This window comes from Lampetra planeri, chromosome 18, assembly GCF_965212315.1.
Source record: "Lampetra planeri chromosome 18, kcLamPlan1.2.h2, whole genome shotgun sequence".
NCBI classification, from domain to species: domain Eukaryota; kingdom Metazoa; phylum Chordata; class Hyperoartia; order Petromyzontiformes; family Petromyzontidae; genus Lampetra; species Lampetra planeri.
The window spans coordinates 9,711,284-9,731,708 of record NC_136124.1 but is presented as its reverse complement, the minus strand read 5'-3'; the positions used below and the strand labels follow the sequence as shown (position 1 = coordinate 9,731,708).

The 20,425-nt window shown below is 49.4% G+C and overlaps 1 protein-coding gene across 1 annotated transcript in view; it reads left to right on the top strand.

Annotated features, from left to right (window-relative positions):
* The window catches only part of PROX2 (prospero homeobox 2), a 55,364-nt gene that overhangs the window by 8,229 nt on the left and 26,710 nt on the right, over window positions 1–20,425 (top strand). Inside the window, exon 2 of the mRNA XM_078602508.1 lies at window positions 14,715–14,909. Coding sequence (XP_078458634.1) covers window positions 14,715–14,909 — 195 coding nt within the window. The remainder of the gene's footprint in view (window positions 1–14,714; window positions 14,910–20,425) is intronic.

Below are 20,425 nucleotides of genomic sequence, written 5' to 3'. Positions count from 1 at the left end.
GTCGCTGACCACGGGGACGCAGCTGATAAGATAGAGGCTGCTGCTGCCGCTGTTGCCGCCGCTACTACTACCGCCGCTGCTGCTGCTTTTAGGACAGGGCAACAACACAAAAACACACACACGCACACAAACGCTCTCAGCTCGGCCTCCCTCCCTCTCCTCCGTCGACGACGACGTGAAGAAGTGTGACACGCGCAGATGAGTCGCCCGCTTCTCGCTCGAAGCCGAAGGGCCCGCACGGCCTCGAGTCATGCAAATGAATTCACGACATTGCTGCACAAAAAAAATTTTACTTGCAACATTGCATATTTGCTAAGGTTACATTACAACGTGGTGTGATGTTAGTCATCATTATTATTAATAATGATAATTATAATCATAATTTAGGGTCCTTTGTCCAATCACTACCGGATGAAGGCCTGCCCATGCCGTATCGGTCTGGGTAGGGGGAGAGGGGGGGGTGGATGGCCATACTTCACCGCACTGGTCAACGCTGGTGGGTGAAGTGTGTATACAGCCTAGCACCGGCTCAAATGTTCTATCCGTGCGCAGGGAACTGAATTCCGGTAGCAGTTGTTCGTAGCAGAGTACGCGCACAACTTCTGTTTAGTTTTCATGCTAATGGTTGGGAGGGGGTGGTCTTTATATTTGTTTGTAGAATATTCTTATTTTCCACTCAGTGCTGTATTCCGCAAATTGGTTTAAAGTAACACGCAAGTGCTCTTTCGAAATCGAAGCAAAATTTCTGGCATATTGTTTTTTTTATGGTATAACAATTAATTGCAAATTATAGGGTGAATAATAATTCTGATATTGTTATTGTTTGTGAGCAAGGATAAAAGACATCAAGTGCGCACGCCACAGTTATTCCTTCTCAGCTTTGTATCCTAATAGCAACGACCACGACGTTGTGATCTTACAGAAGCGTCGATGTTATCTTTCTTTCATGGATGTTTGCCGTCAGGCGTCTAACAAACAAACACTTTGCAATTCGCGTGAGCAAATCTACAACTCCAAGCAAATATTTCCAGGCCATTTGGCCAGCTGTGAGCCGGCGCTGGAATCCAATATGCTCAGAGGACGAAGCTTTTTGAAATCCGAAAGCTCCTCTCCCGTATTCCCTCCATTTCATCCGTACCACTGCCCCCCCCCCACTACCTTCCCGCCCGCAGACAAAGACAAAGATCCCCCGTATAGCCTTAACAGGCTGTTGAGGCGAGTGCTGTTAGCGAACACCTATGAAGGCCGGCACGGCACATGAGGTGGTGGGTGGCTAGCACCACGCCTGACCGCCTTTGTCCTCCTCGTTGCGATATTTACACACCGCACCAGGTACTCATTTGAGGCTGAGCCTACCTAGCGGAGGTCCAGGACCGGTTCAGATAAATTGTCACCGCCGTCGGCCGTGATCGGGAATAGAAGCCGGCCCGCCGGGTTGGTAGCGCAGCGCGCTAACCGCTCCGCCACCGCTCACCACCCGCACCCCCCTCCACCCACCACCTCCCCCCCCTTTATTCGCTTCACCGCTGTATACACAGCCCCCTCCTCGGTGTCCGGGTGCTCTATTCCGCGCCCGGCTTTGTACACTCTCAGTACATCGCCCCACCACTGCATCCTCTCATCTCTCCCCTCCATTCTCCATCCCCCCCCACCCGCCTCCCACCACCCCACAATCCACTCACATCCGTCCGTAATCCAAACAAGTCCGTTCGTCCGAGAGCAAAAAAGAAAAATTCGCTCGCAATTAGCTCACTCGTAGGGCATTCAACGGGGGCTTCGCAAAATCTCCTTACTTATGTTTTTTTTTATATATACATGTTACGAGCAGCGCCGCTCCACCACCTCGTGTGCCCCTCCTCCCTTTTCTATTCCCATCCCAGCACTGGCCCAGTCCGGGCTCTGCGTGGCCAGGGCACGGGATGAGCTATGGGGGGGGGCGGGGGGGGGGGCACGGTCCAGACAATGTCTCGCCGCGGTTTGGCCTGTAATCCTCCCGTCCGAGCGCGTTTCACCCATCAGCGGTTGATCGCAAGCCCTGTTTGTTTTTTTTGTCTTTTCTCCGTAGGCGAGCATACGCTTTTTCCGGCCGGCCTTGTTTGCTTTGAGTTGTGCTCAACAACGGGAATCGCTCAGGGGTGAGAGGTGGGGTCAGAGGAATACGGGGGTTTAAAGGACAGAGGCCTATGGGAGATGGGGGGGGGGCGGCCGGAATGGAGTTGGCGGTGGGAGGCCGGAATAATTTTGATGTGCAGATTTTTCTGGATTAATGTTACACTTTCTCACATACTTGGGATCATACACCACCATCACGTGAACTCCGGTCGTCCTCGCAGCGGCGGCTTTTGGCCGGCCATCGAACAAAGACGGTCTCACCGCATCGCGCGCTTTCAGATGCGCTTCTGCGGCCGTCTGGAACGCTCTTCCTTCCGATGTTAGGAAGCCACTGGAGCTATGCACTTTTAGATCAAAACGGTAAGCTCATTGATTTAGAAGTGCTTTTTTGTTTTTAGTTTGATGTCCTTTCCCCCCCCCCCCCCCGCATCTCCGATTAGCATGGTTGGCTACGTACGGTGCGAAAGAAGTTCAACATGCAACATACACAGATTGGGAATTTGCTTCCCCCCATTATTTCCTTCCTCCTCCCCGCCCCTTGCCCAAACCCCGCTGCATCCCCTCGCTCTTTATTTAAAGTCTGTAATGTCACTCACACGAGTCTTGATAGTAATCAACCTATTGACCCAGATGAAGCTCGATGGAGCATTTTTTTCTCTCCCTGTAATCTTCACGTGCTCGAAAAGTTGCAGTGGCGCTCCTCGATGTATCGGTGCGGAACGGTGGGCGCTATCGTGAGCGCGTTTGCACGTTGCGTGCGCGTTAGTTGAACCTCTGCCTGATCCCAGCGATGTGGAGTTGATAATTCCCGGCCGCGGCGAACATCAACGGTGAGTGACATCCGAACCGAGCCTGTGGCACCAACCCCCCGCCCCACGCTCCCCGCCCTTCACCAATCAGCAATTCCCAGTGTGGGGAGGAGTAGCACGCGGGAAGAAACGCAAGAAGGCGGATAGCGGTATATAGGAACAAAAGACATCAATCAAATCTGCACAGCAACCTATTTGCTGTACACCACCTCGCGCACGATGAGGCCTGCCAGCGCGATTTTAACCGGCGCTGCCTCCAAAGTGCCGGATTACCGGCGTGTGCCACTTCTTATTTAGGTTACAGCGAACCCATTACCAACCAATCAATCGGCATTGCCATCCATTGTGTGTGCATATTGCATAACGTTACGTAATTGAATGCGCCAGTGCGTTTGGGCCACATATAATTAATTTATTGAGTAAATGTAATAAATAATTGCGGCTGATTGAAATAACATCATCGACAGCTTCCTTATGGGGACTCTAGATTAGCAGCTCAAGGCAAGGTTGATGCCGTCCAGCAACAATTATTGATTGACACATATTGCTCGCCGATTCACACGTCTGACCTTGCGATGTTATGCGCGCTACGCTAAAACTTTCAAACGTCTTTACGAACGAGTTGAGAAATGATGGGGGGCACCTCCTCTGACACGTCTGTCTGGGGGCGGCAGTCGTGACCAAACGCATCCGACTGAGTGTCCGTGAGGTGCAACGTTGGATTTATCTTCACATGCATTTTAAACATTGGGTGCCACGGTGGAGAGATGTTAACTACCTCGCCAGGCATACAGGAGGTCGTGGGTTCGATTCCGACCCAGATGCCTATATATGTTTGGAGTTTGCATGTCTCTCTACCCGTGGTCACGTGGAATTTTCTCCAAGTCTTCTGGTTTTTTTTTCGCTCCACACTTAGAATCAACGTGCGTTTAGTGTATTTGACTGCTGCTAGAAATGACCACGTGATACACCACTTCGTTGAGCTATCACTTGTGGCCAGGTCGCTTCTGAAAGAAAAGCTACATAGCTCAGTGGGCCTTACCTGATAAAATGAAAAAGAAGTTTAGTTTCACCGAGGGCGCTGCTCACCTCCTGTTTACAGCCCTGGTTGTGCGCGTGGATACGTATGTGGAGAGTGGTGGCGCAGTGGTTAGCGCACCGCCCTACGAACCTGGCTCTCGCCGTAAGCATTTCCGGTTGTGCGGTGCGGTGCGAGTACTCCGATGCGGTTTCGGGTCGTCCCCCACTCGTTGTTCAGCACAATGTCCGGCGTTCCGCTCCACGTGCTGCTGTTCACGTGTACGGGTGTTGAACTTCTTTCACACCGTACGTAGCCAACCCTGGCAGGAGCTTTTTCGAGCGAACGGATTCGGTTCAGCTCCCACTTCTAGAAAAAGATCAATCCTCCCAGCAAACCCACGTTGAGCGAAGCATCAGAGCATCTGGCTAGGCTGGGCGTGTCGGTTCGCTGCTCAGCTCAGGGTTTCTCAAATCCTGGTTCCTCCACCCCAACTTCGGCACGGGCAACTGGATTTGTTTAAATCAACTATCAGACGTGGTGCAATGTGGATTTAGCTAATTTGCATCCGAATGGAGAGGATTGCTAAACGTGGAAAGGTGAGCGTCGTCGTCGCGGGGGCGAGCGGCGAACGGAACCGCAGTTTGAGAAGTCCTTGATTATTTTTAGCCTTTAATGAGATGTTAACCTTATCCCCGGCAATCATTTCCCCGACACATTCATAGTTACCTCATTGTGCACTTATGATACGGGTACTCCTTAGTTTACTCAGAAACACCTAAACGGAGCGTCAGTACTTTTTTATTTTCACAGTAACATTTCTCTTTTCCCAGTCGCGCTGTGGTCATGTTATGAGATGATGTATACATTCACAAGCCTCGGCACACGCCAGCAGTGCATCACCTTGGTGCGGGACATGGGCCCCAGGAGATAACTCGCCATCAGACTGCTTCTAAAGTCACCTTCAGTGGACCTTTTTGTATTAACTGGGGAGAACGTTCTTTATATTTCTCTGCAAAAAGCATTCATCACGTGTCACTCCAACTGAACGTTTCATTCTTAGAGCTGGAATAAGTCAAATTATGTGAAAAATCAAATTTTATTTGGTGGATTTCTTTTTTTTTCATTCCTTTTTTTATTTTTGCAGTCATCGGTGACCGAGCTGAGACCACCCCCAACTCTTGATTCTGTTGAGAAATCATTCGGTGATGCTGCTGCAATAGGAAGTGGTGGCACAAGCACAAATAGAGAGAAGGAAACAACTCAATACATTAAGTCAATAACACTGTGGACTTTAAAAGGAAAAGTATATAAAAGTCTACGTTGGTAAATTACCCTCCTTCACAGCACAGTCTTATCAGGCGCCGTCGTATTTAAAGTGCTGTTTCTAACACTTCGCCACTCTGCCTCTCTGGGCTCTCGATGCGCTGTGAAGAAGGGCTATTGCCTGAAACGTCGCCTGTTTAATATGTTTTCTTACTTTAAGGCCGCAGTGTTGTCTACGACTGTGTTGAGGCTTTCCGTAAAAAATGATTCCTGTTCAGAATGTTTTGGGGTGCCACGGTGGTGAGATGTTAACTACCTCGCCTTGTATGCAGGCGGTCGTGGGTTCGATCCCAACCCTGACTCCTGTATATTTGGAGTGCTGCGTGTCTCTGTCCCCGTGGTCGCGTTGACTTTTCTCCGGGTGCTCCGGTTTTTCCCTCCACATTTAAAAGCATGCGTTTGGAGTATTTGGCTGCTATAAATTTCCACACGATGATAAACCACTTCGTTGAGCTATCATTTGTTTCTAGGTTGCTTCTGAAAAGGAGCTTTCTAGCTTCAGTGGTAGAAAAACAAATATATATATTTTTTATTTTATTAAGTATCTTCGTGTGTAGGTGTTTTTACATTGGTTATCAAAGTCATGGCCAAAATAAACCTATTTTTTTTTTTTAAATACGTTTAAATTTATTAGTCGTAAAATATATAGAGTAAAAAATATATCGAGTCGTATGCACATTGGATATCCGTTGTTTTTTTTTGCATTTGTAAATATTTGTGTATGTGTGTAGATGTGTATCTGTACATGGAGAGCGGTAGTGTAGCGGTTAGCGCGCTGCGCTACGAACCCGGCGACACGGGTTGGATTCCTGCTCACGGCCAACACCAGTGGCGATTATCTGAACCGGTCCCGAGCCTCCCCTAGGTCGACTCGGCCTCAAATGAGTACCTGGTGCTGTGTGTAAACATCGCCATTGGGGAGACAAAGGCGGTCGGGCATGGTGCTGGTTACCCACCCCTTCGTGTACCGTTCTGGCCTTCATAGATGCTCGCTAACAGCACTTGCCCCTACAGTCTGTTAAGGCTATACGGGAGATCTTTGTCTTATCTGTACACGAGAGCGGCGGTAGTGCAGTGGTTCATGCGCTGCGCCATGATCACGGTGACCAGAGTTGACTATTAACTACTATCAACTATTTGTATGTTACCATCTAAGGCCCACTGAGCTCGAAAGTTCGATACAAACTTCATCAACCCCAATTCACGGTTACCAACACCAGTGACGATGATTTGAACCAGCCCTGGGCTTTACCTTAGGTCGACTCAGCCTGAAATGAGTACCTGGTGTGGTGTGTAAATATTGCCACTCTTTTAAAAGTGGCCAAACATCTTGAAACAGGTCCCCACACTTTACCCCCAGCAGACGCGACCTGCCGGTCGACTAACTTCGCTGTTATCAATTTCTACTGCTGGGCGGACAGAGAGAGGTGGGGGCGGCGAGGGAGGGGATGGTGAAACTGGCACCGTTGTTTCAATTGCCACGCCGGGAGATAGAATCGTGTCGAATCGGCGACTTTTGGAACTCAAGCCCCGAGTGTGCCAGCCATTACCGCCACTGTGCCAGCATCCCTAAATACGCATTTATTTTAAAAAAAATTACGTACAAAATTTTGTAATCAAAATTTGGAAACGTGACTGTACAGCTCTATGATTCAAAACGAACAAATATATATTTGTATCTTGATTTGAAGCTTTCGTCACTGCAGGAATCCATACTCTTTGGTTCTTTCGGTAAAGTCACGTAGGTAGAAAAATGAAATGAAACAAAATTATAATATATCACGACGTTTCGATTACTACTGAACCATATTACTACTGAACCATATTACTACTAAACCATATTACTACTGAACCATATTACTACTAAACCATATTACTACTAAACCATATTACTACTTAACCATATTACTACTGAACCATATTACTACTAAATCATATTACTACTGAACCATATTACTACTGGATTATTTTTTCCACCCGAGGACGACCGCTTGTGTTGCGATCGAAACGTCGTGATATATATATTTTTTGTTTTATTTTATTTTTCTACCTACGTGACTATACCGAAAGAACCAAAGACCATATATTTGTATATTATTACATTTCAATCGGAACCCGGTACAGAACACAAACCGTGATGCAAGTGTGTGTGTGGGGGGGGGGTCGCTACAGAAACTGCCCGTACGCTGTGCACCTGAGTTTATAGACAGGGGGAGGAGATGGTGGTGGTGGAGTGGAGTCACCGCCCGCGCTGCCCCAAGCGCGTGCGGGCTGTATGCATTTTCACACATTTGTTTGTTTGTTACAAATGCATACATTAACACACGGGAGTCGAAGATCGTCGTCGAGCGAGATGTTTATCGTCATCGGCGGCGGCGGCGGCGGCCTGGCGAGGCGAGGCGACTGGCAGTAATGTCGCCCGAGAGGTTTGCGTGCTCGCCGTCCCACCACAAGGACGCTGCCGCCCACCCACCTTGTGCGCGGGGCCAGGCCGCCAGGTCATCCGTTCCGACCTCCCGACCGGCGATAAACGCGTTCGCCCGTTCCTTCAATCGTTCGCCAATGTTCCATCGTCGCCCCTCTATATTTTTTCGCTTAGTGGTGCTTGCACGAGGCTGACGCAAAACTAAAAAAGAAATCCGCGCGTTTTTCTCGTGCCGGAAAGGTTACGAGGTGCATTTCAATCGGGATAAATAATGAAGTAAATTAAGGTAAATAGCGTGTACGTGCGTGTACGTGCGTGTACGTGCGTGTACGTGCGTGTGTGTGCGTGTACGTGCGTGTGTGTGCGTGGGGGGAGCGGCAGTGTGGTGGTTAGCGCGCTGCGCTACGGACCGGGCGACTCGAGTTTGATTCTCGCTCACGGCCAACACCAGGTCGACTCAGCCTCAAATGAGTACCTGGTGCGGTGTGTAAACATCGCCACTCGGGAGACAAAGGCGGTCGGGCGTGGTGCTGGCCACCCACCCCCTCGTGTGCCGTGCCGGCCTTCATAGGTGCTCGCTAACAGCACTTGCCCAAACAGTCGGTTAACGCTAGCGGGGAGATCTTTGACTTTTTTCGTTACACTGTTGTGAGTAGTTTAGTTAGTACCAGCCCCGTAGTGTTGTCGAGAGGGACTGGATGGGTCTAAGCCACCTCCATCTCCCCCCCACCTCCTCTTGTGGAAGACTCAGCCCCACTTCGAAATTCTTATTGTCAATTAAATGTTGGGACAATGATGCCACGGTCGTGGAGCCGTTCCCACATATCCGCAGGAGGGTGAGTGCCACGGCAGAATTTACGAGTCGCCAAAATCGGATCATATCGTCACCCGTTCTATTTATTCGCGTTTAACATTCGTTTGAAGTCTGTCTGACACGACTGTGTGTTCGTACTCGGGCGTGAACTCTTTTTTACCTACCCGCTTATTACGAACCTTGCGGGCTGGCATGACGTACCCGTTAAAACTCTGTTTGTGTGGCATTACACAACCCTTCCTACACTTTCCAGAACGCCACTGTCACACCCATTCCATGCGTGCCAATGATTTGCCAACTTTCACAAATCCGGAATGACTTACGCACGGTACAACTGCGTTGGTCATCTCAAACGCAAAAAAAATGCAAAAAAAAAGCAACGCAGCGATGACATAAGGACGCCAGTGTGTTATTTCCCCCCTTCTCTATATTTAACACTTTCTTTCGTTCCCCCGCCCGCAGATTACTGCGGAAGGTTCCATTGTGAGCCGAATGTCAATGTTTCGTTACGGGGCACGGTCACCAATTGAGATTGGCTTCAGCTCGCGGGCTCGGATAACGCTTTCTGCCGCACTCTGACCGCTGATTGCTGAAAGTTTTGCTTATCCCCAAACCAGTGTGACTCTCATCACGTTTGTCATCGGAAGCATTACAAATCGCGGACCCTTTTCGGCGGTTAAACGGGTGCGTACGCGCACGCACACGCCCGCACTCATATGTAAATGTGAAAGGTGACGTTACACAGCCAACGATTTGAATATCGTACGCAGATACGCAGCAAAACGCAGCGTCAATGACAGCGATTCACGTGAGATAATAGCAACGTTGTTTTGAGTGCTATGAGAAGTAACAGAAGCGCAACTTCAATTTAAGGCAACGTTGGCGTACGAACTGGCGTGTTGCACTCCCAACCCCGCGGTCCAAATTTCAATTTCCGACAACGGTTTAGCGTCAGTGGAGAGTGAATATCGGAACCAGTCCTCGGACCTCACCATATCGCCGACCAACACTGGCCGACCAGCTTGGCGAAGTATGGCATAGCAGCTCCTAAAAGTATCGATGCGGCGTGAATTGACAAAAGTATGTAACCAATTGTTGACGCTTAAATGACATGATGGTTTTTCGAGCAGCAGCAGTAGCCGCAGTAACTGCTTATAAATTATCGGAGCCACCGTTCATCGCTCACGTTGCTGGTGCATTCCCTGCCCGTTCCAGCAAGGACAACGATGTTTGAAATCGGCCGCGAGATCTACTGCCATTGTTTTCTTTGGCTCTGAGAGACACTCAGTGAAAGGTCTCATTTCTGGCCGCGGTGCCCTAGCTTGGTTTCGCGTGAGCCCTGGCGCAAGATATTATTATTTAAATGGTGTCCCCTGACCAATTCCGCTCCCGCCTCCCCCCACCGCCCGCCCCTCTTTGTAGCCCCGTGCCCTGCGGTCCATGGTCGTGACATTGCCAACACGGTGGCGTAGTATCGACAAGGCTCGGTCAAGGCAACTCACTGCTCTATGGGGCGTCTGGCAAAAACATTACCAGGCTGCAGCCTGTGTACAACATTTTCTGGCACGTGTCGTGACGGGTACTGCAAGATCCGACCGTGTCCGTCCAGTGCTAGCCGAGCTGCATTGTATTTCGGTTGAGGTCACACTCATCGCATACAAAGTCCTTGCCACAAATGAACCGCAGTACCTTGCTGGTCTCGTTAAGAAGCATAAACCATCACGCGAACTCCGGTCATCCTCGCAGCGGCTTTTGGCTAACCATCATACAAAGATGGTCACCGCATCGCGCTCTTTCAGATGCGCTTCTGCGGCCGTCTGGAACGCTCTTCCTTTCGATATTAGGAAGCCACTGGAGCTACGCACTTTTAAATCATCCAGATTGAAAACTCATTTCTTTCGAACTGCTTTTTGTGTTTTTGTGACTTTTTCGTCATCTGCACTGCGTTCTACCACAACCACCGCCGCCACCGCCACCGCCAACACCGCCACCACCACCACCGCCACCACCACCACCGCTACCACCACCACCACCACCACCACCGCCACCGCCACCACCACCACCACCGCCACCGCCACCACCACCACCACGCTGCCGGTCTCCTCTCACTTCTCGATGTGCCGCCTCCCTCCCACTGCTGCACTCTGAGATCTCCGCCCACCGTCTTTTCTCCCAAGTTCTCACCATAGCGCTGCTTTTTTTGCGTGTCTTAGTTTGTTGTCCTTCCCCCCCGCGCCTCCGATTAGCACGGTTGGCTAAGTACGGTGCAAAAGAAGTTCGAAATACATACACGGCCCACCGATAGAGTTGTACAGTCTGCACACTCAATAGCTACGCCGCCGCATAGCCAAACCTCTTCCTCAACTTCACGCCTTTGCCAGTTGTTCCAATAAATCTTTTATCCCATGGGGTGGAATAACTGGTCCCTGCCATAGAAACGTGGAGCGAAATCCCCTACTGGTTCTGGACTGACAATGTAGATGAGTACAGGTCCTTGTGTATATGAGCATGCAGGACACTTTCGATAGTAATCTGAGTAATTAAAATATGTTTGCATTATATTATTATCATTATTATTGCTAGAAGATCAACTTGCAACGACCCACAATTACAACTTTTATATAACACGATCCCGAATATATTTGAACAGTCGGTCTGGTTCTCGATGTCACTTGGCGTGGGAGCTTTTTGTTATTGTCGAGTGTTTTTGTGGATTTTTACCTTTCAAACCCCGTTACCTACGGCCGATAATGTAAAAAAAATACATCGGCAAGTGATTTTCCGACCGTTTCTCCGGTCTATGGCAAAATAGTGGTCCGGTTTACGATGGCGGGTTTCCAGGAACGCGTTGGGTCGTCGTTAAAGCGAGGGGACTGCCTGTACATCGTCAGGATCGCTCTCAGTTCAGAGCGTTTCAGCCGATCGGAAAATGTGCTACGGCTAATGTCGGGGTAAAGTAAAAAAAAAATACATTCCTACTATCTTCAAAAAACAATTAGAGCTGTGTGGGAAGCCATGGTTTGTAGTGGGAGTCACTGGTTTGCGAAATCCGTCATTATTGCCTTTTCAACGTAAGCCTAAGATTAAGCACACTTCTTATAATAAACTTCGGCCCGAAAGGGCACGGTCTGTGGGTTATGAGCGTCGTGCAAGCTGTGAACGGCGCCGAAGTGGAGGATCCGAATTATGTCCGGTGGCTATTTGGGATGACGCCAACAGTGGCTGCAATGGTCCGCACATCTCCGATGGTCACCGGTTTGGTTTGATCATCTGGCGCGGCAGTCGGAAGAATGGGGCAAGTTTCTTAAATTCGCCCCCCCACCAACTTACCCCCCCCCCCAAAACCACCTCAGTCAACTATAACCTAGGAGTGTGAGAATGGGTAGCACCGCAGATAGTCGCTCGGCAGGGTTCACGCATGGCGGGGTGAAGTGTGGCTAATGCCACCTCTTCCACGGCCACGAAACCCTCCGACAAGGAGGGCCCCCTCTGAAGCACCCGCTTGGTGGAGTCCCCCTTCCAGCGGCAGCGGCGAGAGCAAGCCATTGTAGGGCTGCGCCTTTAGCCGATAGCACGGCTCCCAAGAGATACAGTACGACGCAGTCGGTCGGCGTGTTGCGGAAAGGCGCTTTGTAAATAGCTCGGTGTGGAGGAAGAGAGAGGCCGTGCATGAGTCACAACGTGCAAGATCTGCCGCGGTGATACTTTGCAAGCCCGAGAAATTGAGCATTGGGGCTCTGTGGGACGTATCGATGGCCACACTCACGCGGCGTGTTTACAAACGGGACGAGTTTCCACAACAGAAAGCTGTCCCCCCCTCCACCCCGTCCTGTATCGGGTCTGAAATCTGTGGCGTGGCTGTGCGCTGGACAGCAACAGCAGCAGCAGCAGCGGCAGCAGCAACAACAACGAGCAGATGCATTGTGGCTTCACGCGGCCCATCCGACCGAAGGCGACGTGCTGGGGAGATTTAATTTTTTTGCGTTCAGTTTCGGCATTGACGCGAACCGTTGAAAACGCACCGGCGCCGCGATTTTTCGTCACGAAACAAACAACCAGGCACGAATACAATCGCAATTTGTGACGAAAAAAGATGTTTGGAAAACGTGACAGCGTTTGAAAAAAATGAGAATAGGTAAAAAACCAATTCATCTTTGCACCTGTTTTATTGCCAGATAGGGTAAAACCTATTTTTTCATACTTCTTTGATATTGGAAAAAATGTCCCATTTTGTGACAGCATTTATTCGCATTGTTTTATTCTTCAGAGATGGCAATGGCTTTGAGGGGGTGGGGGGGGGCTGGCTTTAATCTAGCAGTGGATTGGTCATGGCTGAGGATGATGATTGTGACTTACAATAAATTACTGCGCATTTCATAAACACTACCAAAGTATGTCATGTCTAAAATCTTAAATTATACGCCTCTTTGTAAAAGAAAAAAAAGTCAGATAAATGTCTTTCTTTTTTACAGCTACATTTGTCGACATATGTTTACTCAAGAATGTTTCGTGGTATGAGCGGTACTGATAATTCTCCCGTGGCTAGTTTCCTGATTTAAGACTCCGAATAAAAAAAAGGCTGCTAAACGCCCAGTCAGAGGGCACCGTTTTCTTCAACGGACCTCACGCCGACATGTGCGTTTTTTTTATCGACGTACAGAGGACATTAAACAACCCCCTCCCATCAACATTCTTTGCTCGAGCAAATTATTGCACACTAAAGCTGTCCAAACGTTAATTACGCATGTCACAAAACGTTATAATTCCTGGAAACAAACATGTACCACTTACTACCTTGAAGACTGTTTACGTAAAACAAATTCTAATGCAAAGATTTTCGAGTGTCACTGCACCCCAACTTTTCGTGAAATCCTCGAAGTAAAATTTTCCTTTCATGCTGGAGATACACGTCTGTGTTCGAGACTTTTCTAAAAATGTATAGTAAAATAAACTGTGCACACATGCATCACACATTTGAAAGTTACTTAACTGAATTAGAATCAAAATAAACAAAGTTAGTTTTTTTAACACAACCATTGGTTCCAAGGTCTTGTTGGCGAAAGAGTTAAGTATCTTAATTAATAAGTACTTACAGGGTTAAATGAATGACTGATCGTGATGCCATGATGTTCCAGCTATATAAAGTAACAGTTACATCTTTTGAGATAATATTTGCCTAACATTGGCACATTGGCCCCAAATGCCGAATAACCAGGGTATAATAGGCAAGAGTTCAATATATTTCTTGAATCGAGCAAGGTTATACGAACTTGAATAAACAGATAATGGGAGGGAATTCCACAGTCTAAGTGCAAGATGAGTCGCAGATATCGAAGTGTTGTGACCTGCAGTGTGGTGGCTCAATACGCATATATGTTGAACTTCTTTCGCACCGTACATAGCCAACCGTGCTAATCGGCGATGCGGTGGGGGGAAGGACAACAAACTAAAGACCAAAAAATAAAGGCAATGTGGATTAAACTACAGTCAGTCCGCTAGATCGCGTTCTCAACACGGGCGGAGGAAACAATGAGCAAAGTTTACGGGAACCAGTCACCGTGTTAGTCGAGCTAGAAGAGGTGACAAGGAGGTGACTGACCGCTGGGTGAGCCAGTGACCAGAGTGAATCGATGAGTGCTGGCTCAATCAATCAATCTGACTGCTCCAAGTTACGTTCTGTGAAAGACAACGAGGTAGGAGCTGGGTGGTCTGCCCCAACTACGACAGCAGTCTTCCTCATGGCAAGTGCTGCAGAGTGCCCGAGCTCGGCTTGACTGCTGTGACTTTGTTTCTCGGATAAATCTGGACAAAGCGGTTCAGCGGCAGATCGAGCGGCGCAGAGAATCTAAAGGTTGCGAGTTCAAATCCTGCTTCGGTGGTTGACTCGGCCCATCATCTTCTGCGGGGTCAATAAAATTGGTAGCGCTTTCAATGGGGAAAGACTCACCACTGCACCAGGGATGTGGAATTTCCACCACTTGCTTTTCAGGCATGTGAGCAGATGGTGAGCACCACCTTCATGCACATTTTGAACAGGGATTGATGCCTCGTTCTTTTAAAAAAATCGAGTTGGATGGTATCATTCTGACGATCAGTTTCTCATCGTCGATGCCGCCATCCACTGGTAGTTTATCCACGAACAATACTTGCATGGCATAAAAATCCTGACGATCGATTGCTTGGTGCGCGTTTTTTCCGCGTGGCCCGCAGTTCAACCGGTGCATCACGTCGCAGCTGATCAAGTGGTTCAGCAACTTCCGCGAGTTCTACTACATCCAGATGGAAAAGTTCGCTCGGCAGTCGCTGGCCGACGGCGTGTCCAACCCCGAGGAGCTGACGGTCACTCGCGACTCGGAGCTCTTCCGCGCGCTCAACCTCCACTACAACAAGGCCAATGACTTTCAGGTGAGGGCCACAGCGGCACGGGGGTCAGGGGTAATAAATCAACAAAATCAGGCCATGAATACCCAATGATGTCTTACAATGAATCACAATCAGCAACGTGGCCTTAACATTTTAACGGCGCAGCGCTGCAATTGCTTGCTCATGCCACGTGTGCTAAGGGAGGTGTTTTGCCTATTCTTCCATGCTGGACAAATGACTTGGAAGCGATGGGGAGTACCCACACTTCACCCCACCACGAGCCGCCCTGCAGGGTGCTGTGACCAATGTTTTAACGACTTGGGTTCGATCAAATAAACGGCAGTTTACAGACACAGGGATCATACCTATTGCACTTTCAAGCAATTCACACTCGTGTGGGCCGTAGATACGAATCGGCGAGACCATTGTTTTTTCCACCGTGGGTGGCACCGATTTCTGCTCTGGCCTAGGGACTCTACGGGACGATGAAACACACAAAGAGAGCGCGCGCGTTTTTGTGGTAGTGCCGGCACTTTTGAGACGTAGTTTGCCAAAGAACTTCAACACACACGCGCACACGCATGTACGTACGTACGGTACACACTCAGAGATGTGCTCCCGCCAGGCAGACAGACACACGCTTGCGCGACGCTTCCAGCAGGCGATGTGGTGCATTTACACGAGCGGTTTGCTTCTTGACCAATGTGTTGTGGATTTTTTTAAAGGGTCAAACTAAACAGAGCGAGGATTCATTTCCGATACAAACGAGACGGCTCCGACGTGAACAGTGGCACGCGCATGTGTGTGTGTGTGTGTGATCGACGTGCACATGGCCTGGCACAAGCGCCGTGGTGACGTCACCGCCACTTTGTAGCGAATGGCGGTTGTTGTGTGATCGAACACTTTTGAGTGATGTTTGTGCACAGAGACAACACGTATAAGAGGAACAGACGTCACTTTTAATCATGTTACAGCTGTTGATGCGCTTCATGTAACCACGTGAGATCCATTGAGATTGTCTGTCTGCCGGTCAAGTCGCCCCTTCAAAAAAATACCTCCTTATCTCAATGGGCTTTAGTCGGTGGGAAATACTCTTCTAATTCTGAATGTGCTCATCTGCATTTACATTGCAACTCTCTTCCTGTCTGCAACTCTCTTCCTTTTACATTGTAAATGTGGTGGCTTGGCTCTCCAACGCACCGGTGTGCTGTACTAGTGACTAATTGGCCACGTTCTGTTTACGTGACAACCCTTACTAGTTGGCTGTGTCGGTGGTGGCGGGTTTTAACGACACATTTATATATTTACACGATCTAACCCCAAAAAAAAAACTCTACTATGGAGAAACAATTCTTTGAAGTAGAAAAAAAAGTGAGTTCCTCAAATCGTAACATTTTAATCGGTTCGGGTTAATTCCGTCTCAGTAGAAAGCCAGCGGGTGTGTGGGGGTCATGAGCAGCGGCCGTCTGGAACGCTCTTCCTTCCGATGTTAGGAGGCCGCTGGAGCTCTGCACTTTTAAATCGAGATTGAAAACTCATTTCTTGAAAACTACTTTTTGTGTTTAGGTCTTTGTCCTTCCCCTGCACATCCAATTAGCACTGTTGGCTACTTACAAGTTCAACACAACGTAGATACACCAGCTGGGAAATCTTTTCCCGAGGCGTCTGGGAATGCAACGGTAACCACAACGCCTCCAACCACCCAGCGAGTCTCGCGCGCAAACTCGTCGAGTTTACGCAGCAACACAATGTCACAACATCGCAAAGTAAAATAAGAGCCGTGAACATCAACCGGAACGGATCCTTACACGGTAGCACCAGGGTGGGTATTTTCAGCTTTTAGCGCTGCGTGTGCAGGGTTACACGGGTGCAAGGGTGCACAAAGTGTGCTTGACACAAAGACAAAGATCCCCCCGTACAGCACTAACAGACTGTTTGGGGCAAGTGCTTTTAGCGAGCACCGATGACGGCCGGCACGGCACACGAGGGGGTGCGTGGTCAGCGCCACGCTCGGCCGCCTTTGTCTCCCTAGTGGCGATGTTGACACACCGCTCCAGGTACTCATTTGAGGCTGAATCGACCTAGGGGAGGCTCAGATAATCCTCACTGGCGTTGGCCGGGTTTGTAGGGCAGCGCGCTTACCGCTACCTTACCACCCCCTTGGGTTACACAGGTGCAAGGGTGCACAACTGTGCTTGACACACACGCACACGCTTACGACCGCGCACACCTGCACGTCCATAATAGCTCTCTGGTCACGTGTCGTTGCGTCGTCAGCTAAGCCCACACACCTGTGCACGCGTTGACGGCAAGTGCCACGCAGGTGACCCCTTTATACTGGTAGGAACCTCCTGGTTACACCAGCCCACAGGGGATTATTGTGTCCGTCCGTCCGTCATGCAGGGAGGGGCTGGGTGGGGAGGGGCTTGGTGGGGAGGGGAGGGTGGGGAGGGGGTGGGGAGGGGATGGTGGGGAGGGGCTGGGTGGGGAGGGTGGGGAGGGGAGGGGCTCGGGTGGGGAGGGGCTGCGTGGGGAGGGTGGGGCTGGGTGGGGGGTGGGAGGGCTGGGGCTGGGTGGGGAGGGGCTGGTCACCCCGTGGTGCCCTTATAAAACTCAACGTTTAACCTACTCACGCCGGCGTGTGCCCACCCTCACAGTCGGGCATATTTGCGGAATACACCACGCCGCCGTTGACCCTGGCCATTGACTGAGCAACCCAACGTTCCTACCAGCTCCCTCCGCAGGAGGAATGTGTTTATTGCGGAGAATCCCCCCGAGCTGCCCTGTATCGGTGACGCAACGGGAGAGGGTGGGGGAGTCTTGGTTGATGAACGCGTTCTAAAGTGGGCTGAGAAACCGCGATGAGCGTTTCGCTTGTGATCATCGTGCAACGCGGTTGAAAGGTGGATTTCTACAGCGTGTAAATGTGACCGCATCTCGAGGTGCTGCGGCCGTATCCATGTCGTATAAGCATCAATATGCGTATAGAGAGAGAACGAGGCAGTCATCGGCAGAGAAAAGAAAGGTCTGGAGCCTGGACTTGAACCGGGGTCAGGGAGCCAACAGCCCTGGATGCGTTCGTATCTCCGGTATACGCTGTGTGGATGTATACCTGTAACGTAAAAATATATGTATGTGTACACATGAATACCAACTCCATCCTGGAGTCGGAGCCAGTTTTGTGGCCGGCCTAAAACAGCGGCTCTGCGTGATGAGCGCGGCGCACCCGTGATGGACTGGATTCGTAAGAGTGTGCGATGACAAATGTTCAGACCTACACATGCAACACACAATGCAATGGCATTAATAGTAGTGACACTTTTTATAGTGCTGTAGTATAGCAAACCATTCCAAGGGCACTGAAAATATCCATACTGCATAGAACATGCGAGTGCAATGTGTTTGTATGTAAAGCGTAACGTGTGGAGCGGTGGGGTAGAGGTTGTAACTGTGCGCTGTGAACCCCCGGGCACCTGAGTTCAACTCCGGGCCGATGCTAACCGCTAGTGGCGATATCCGAATCAGTCTTAGGCCACCCCACCCCTCACCAAGCCCCCCCCCACACACACACACCCCGTCCCTCCACTGGCAAGGATGGTGAAGTATAGTCAAGAAAGGCCCACAGCCTGGGGAGGGACTTTATCCAGCAGTGGATTGACCAAGCAGCTATGAACAACAACTATTGTTGTTGTTGTTGTTAAAGTTTAATTCTAAAACACACAAGCGTGTTCATACAGAAACAGTACCCAAGCGTACGGCTTTGTCTACGGCTGCTAAAGTGTAAATTTTGAGATTATGACCAGAAGCTGCGTCCTCCCTTCATGCCTTGCGTGTCGCATGACATCGCCACAGTGCAGCGGTATAGCCCACACAGCCTTGTTTAGACCACCAACGCATGAGACACAAAAGTGTAGCGGTATTGATTTTGGCGGCAGCGGTGGAAGGGCGAGACAACCGCATTACACGGTTTCATCCTTGTTAGGAATCATCAGTGGAATATAGTCAGCATAGACCAGGGGTCGGCAACCTACGGCTCCGGAGCCGCATGCGGCTCTTTACGGGCTGCTTCTTGACGATATGTACGTATGTACATAGATGCATTGCGGCTCTTGAAATACTGAATTTTGTACCGAATTGGAAAGAAATGGCTGTTCTTGTTATTTTGGTTGCCGACCCCTGGCATAGACCAACAATATAGGGAATCATTTATCGTACGTTTTATTGGCGTAATGTGATGCAGCACAGTTACTTTGTTGTTGGTGGTTTGGCAAAGCCCTTTAAACAAAAAAGGACGCAATCTAAGCTTCGAGCTAACGCCACAAACACAAAATATATATTTCAAGCAACTCTACAATAAGTAGCGTTTAAAAATATCAAACAACGTTCCGATTTAAAGTGGCCACGGTATTGGCTATCATCCATTCAACACTTTAATCTTCACGACGACGTTGAAGAAAAGTACAGTTAATAAAATAAAAGTCTTTTTTTTTTCCCCCTCTCCATCCAGAGGCTGCAATCCTGTAATAATCCTGAAGTCTCCGCTTTGTAGTCGGGTTACAACACGCTCGCACTGTCTCCGTGGCCCGCTTGTGATCGCAAAAACAGGCGCTTTGAAAGAAGAAAAAAAAAATTTCTCCCGCGAGCGTTTGATTCCGAAAGACGAGAGGGGATCGTCTGTCAGATAGCTTCAGTCCCCTGCCATCGCACGGGGCTGCCTAGCCCCCCCCCCCTCCAAAAAGTAAAGGAATGTTTTTGTTGTTGGTGTTCTTGTAACAAAAGAAAAAAAACCTCCTAAATTGCTTTCATCTCAGTATAACCATTTATCTGCTTGGTTTGTTCTTCGATCGAAAACTCACCGCAACCTTCGCTGCCCCGGAATCTACATTTTTTTCCTTCCGTCAAATTTCGGTGAAGTGCGCACGTATCTTCGAAACAGCTCTCCGATGTTTTTTGTTCCCCCCCCCCCCTTCCCGGTTGTCGCCGTGCGTGTTGCGACGTAGCGCGTCCGATGTTTCGCACCGCGTGCCGCGCACTGAAGAAGCTCCTTCTTATTCTTCTGGTTCAGGAGCCAAATGCAGGATCGACCCGGGTAGCGCGGAGCGAAACACTCGGTGCGTCGTTCCGATACAAACACGCGTTGGAAAAAAGCAACCGTGAACACAGTCCAGCGATTCTAGATTTGAAGCTTTCGTGACTGCAAGGATTCATACTCTTTGGGTTTTTTCGGTAAAGTCACGTAGGTAGAAAACAATAAAATAAAATAAACGAAAACAGTTATTTTGCTGTGCCTCTTTCCACCTGATGAGGGAGGCTTGTGTTGCCTCCGAAACGTCGTGATTGAATTTAGTTGTTTTCATTTATTTTATTTTATTGTTTTACCTACGTGACTTTACCGAAAAAAACAGTCCAGTGAGCCACGCGGCACGACCGTGAACAGTGTACAGGTTTCTTGTGTTGCTCTCTAGGCCTCCACACGCAATCTTCTCTCACCTGCTGCCTCTATCCCCCTCCTCCTCATTTTCACATAGACGGCTCAGGACTCAGGAAGAGGACTCCAG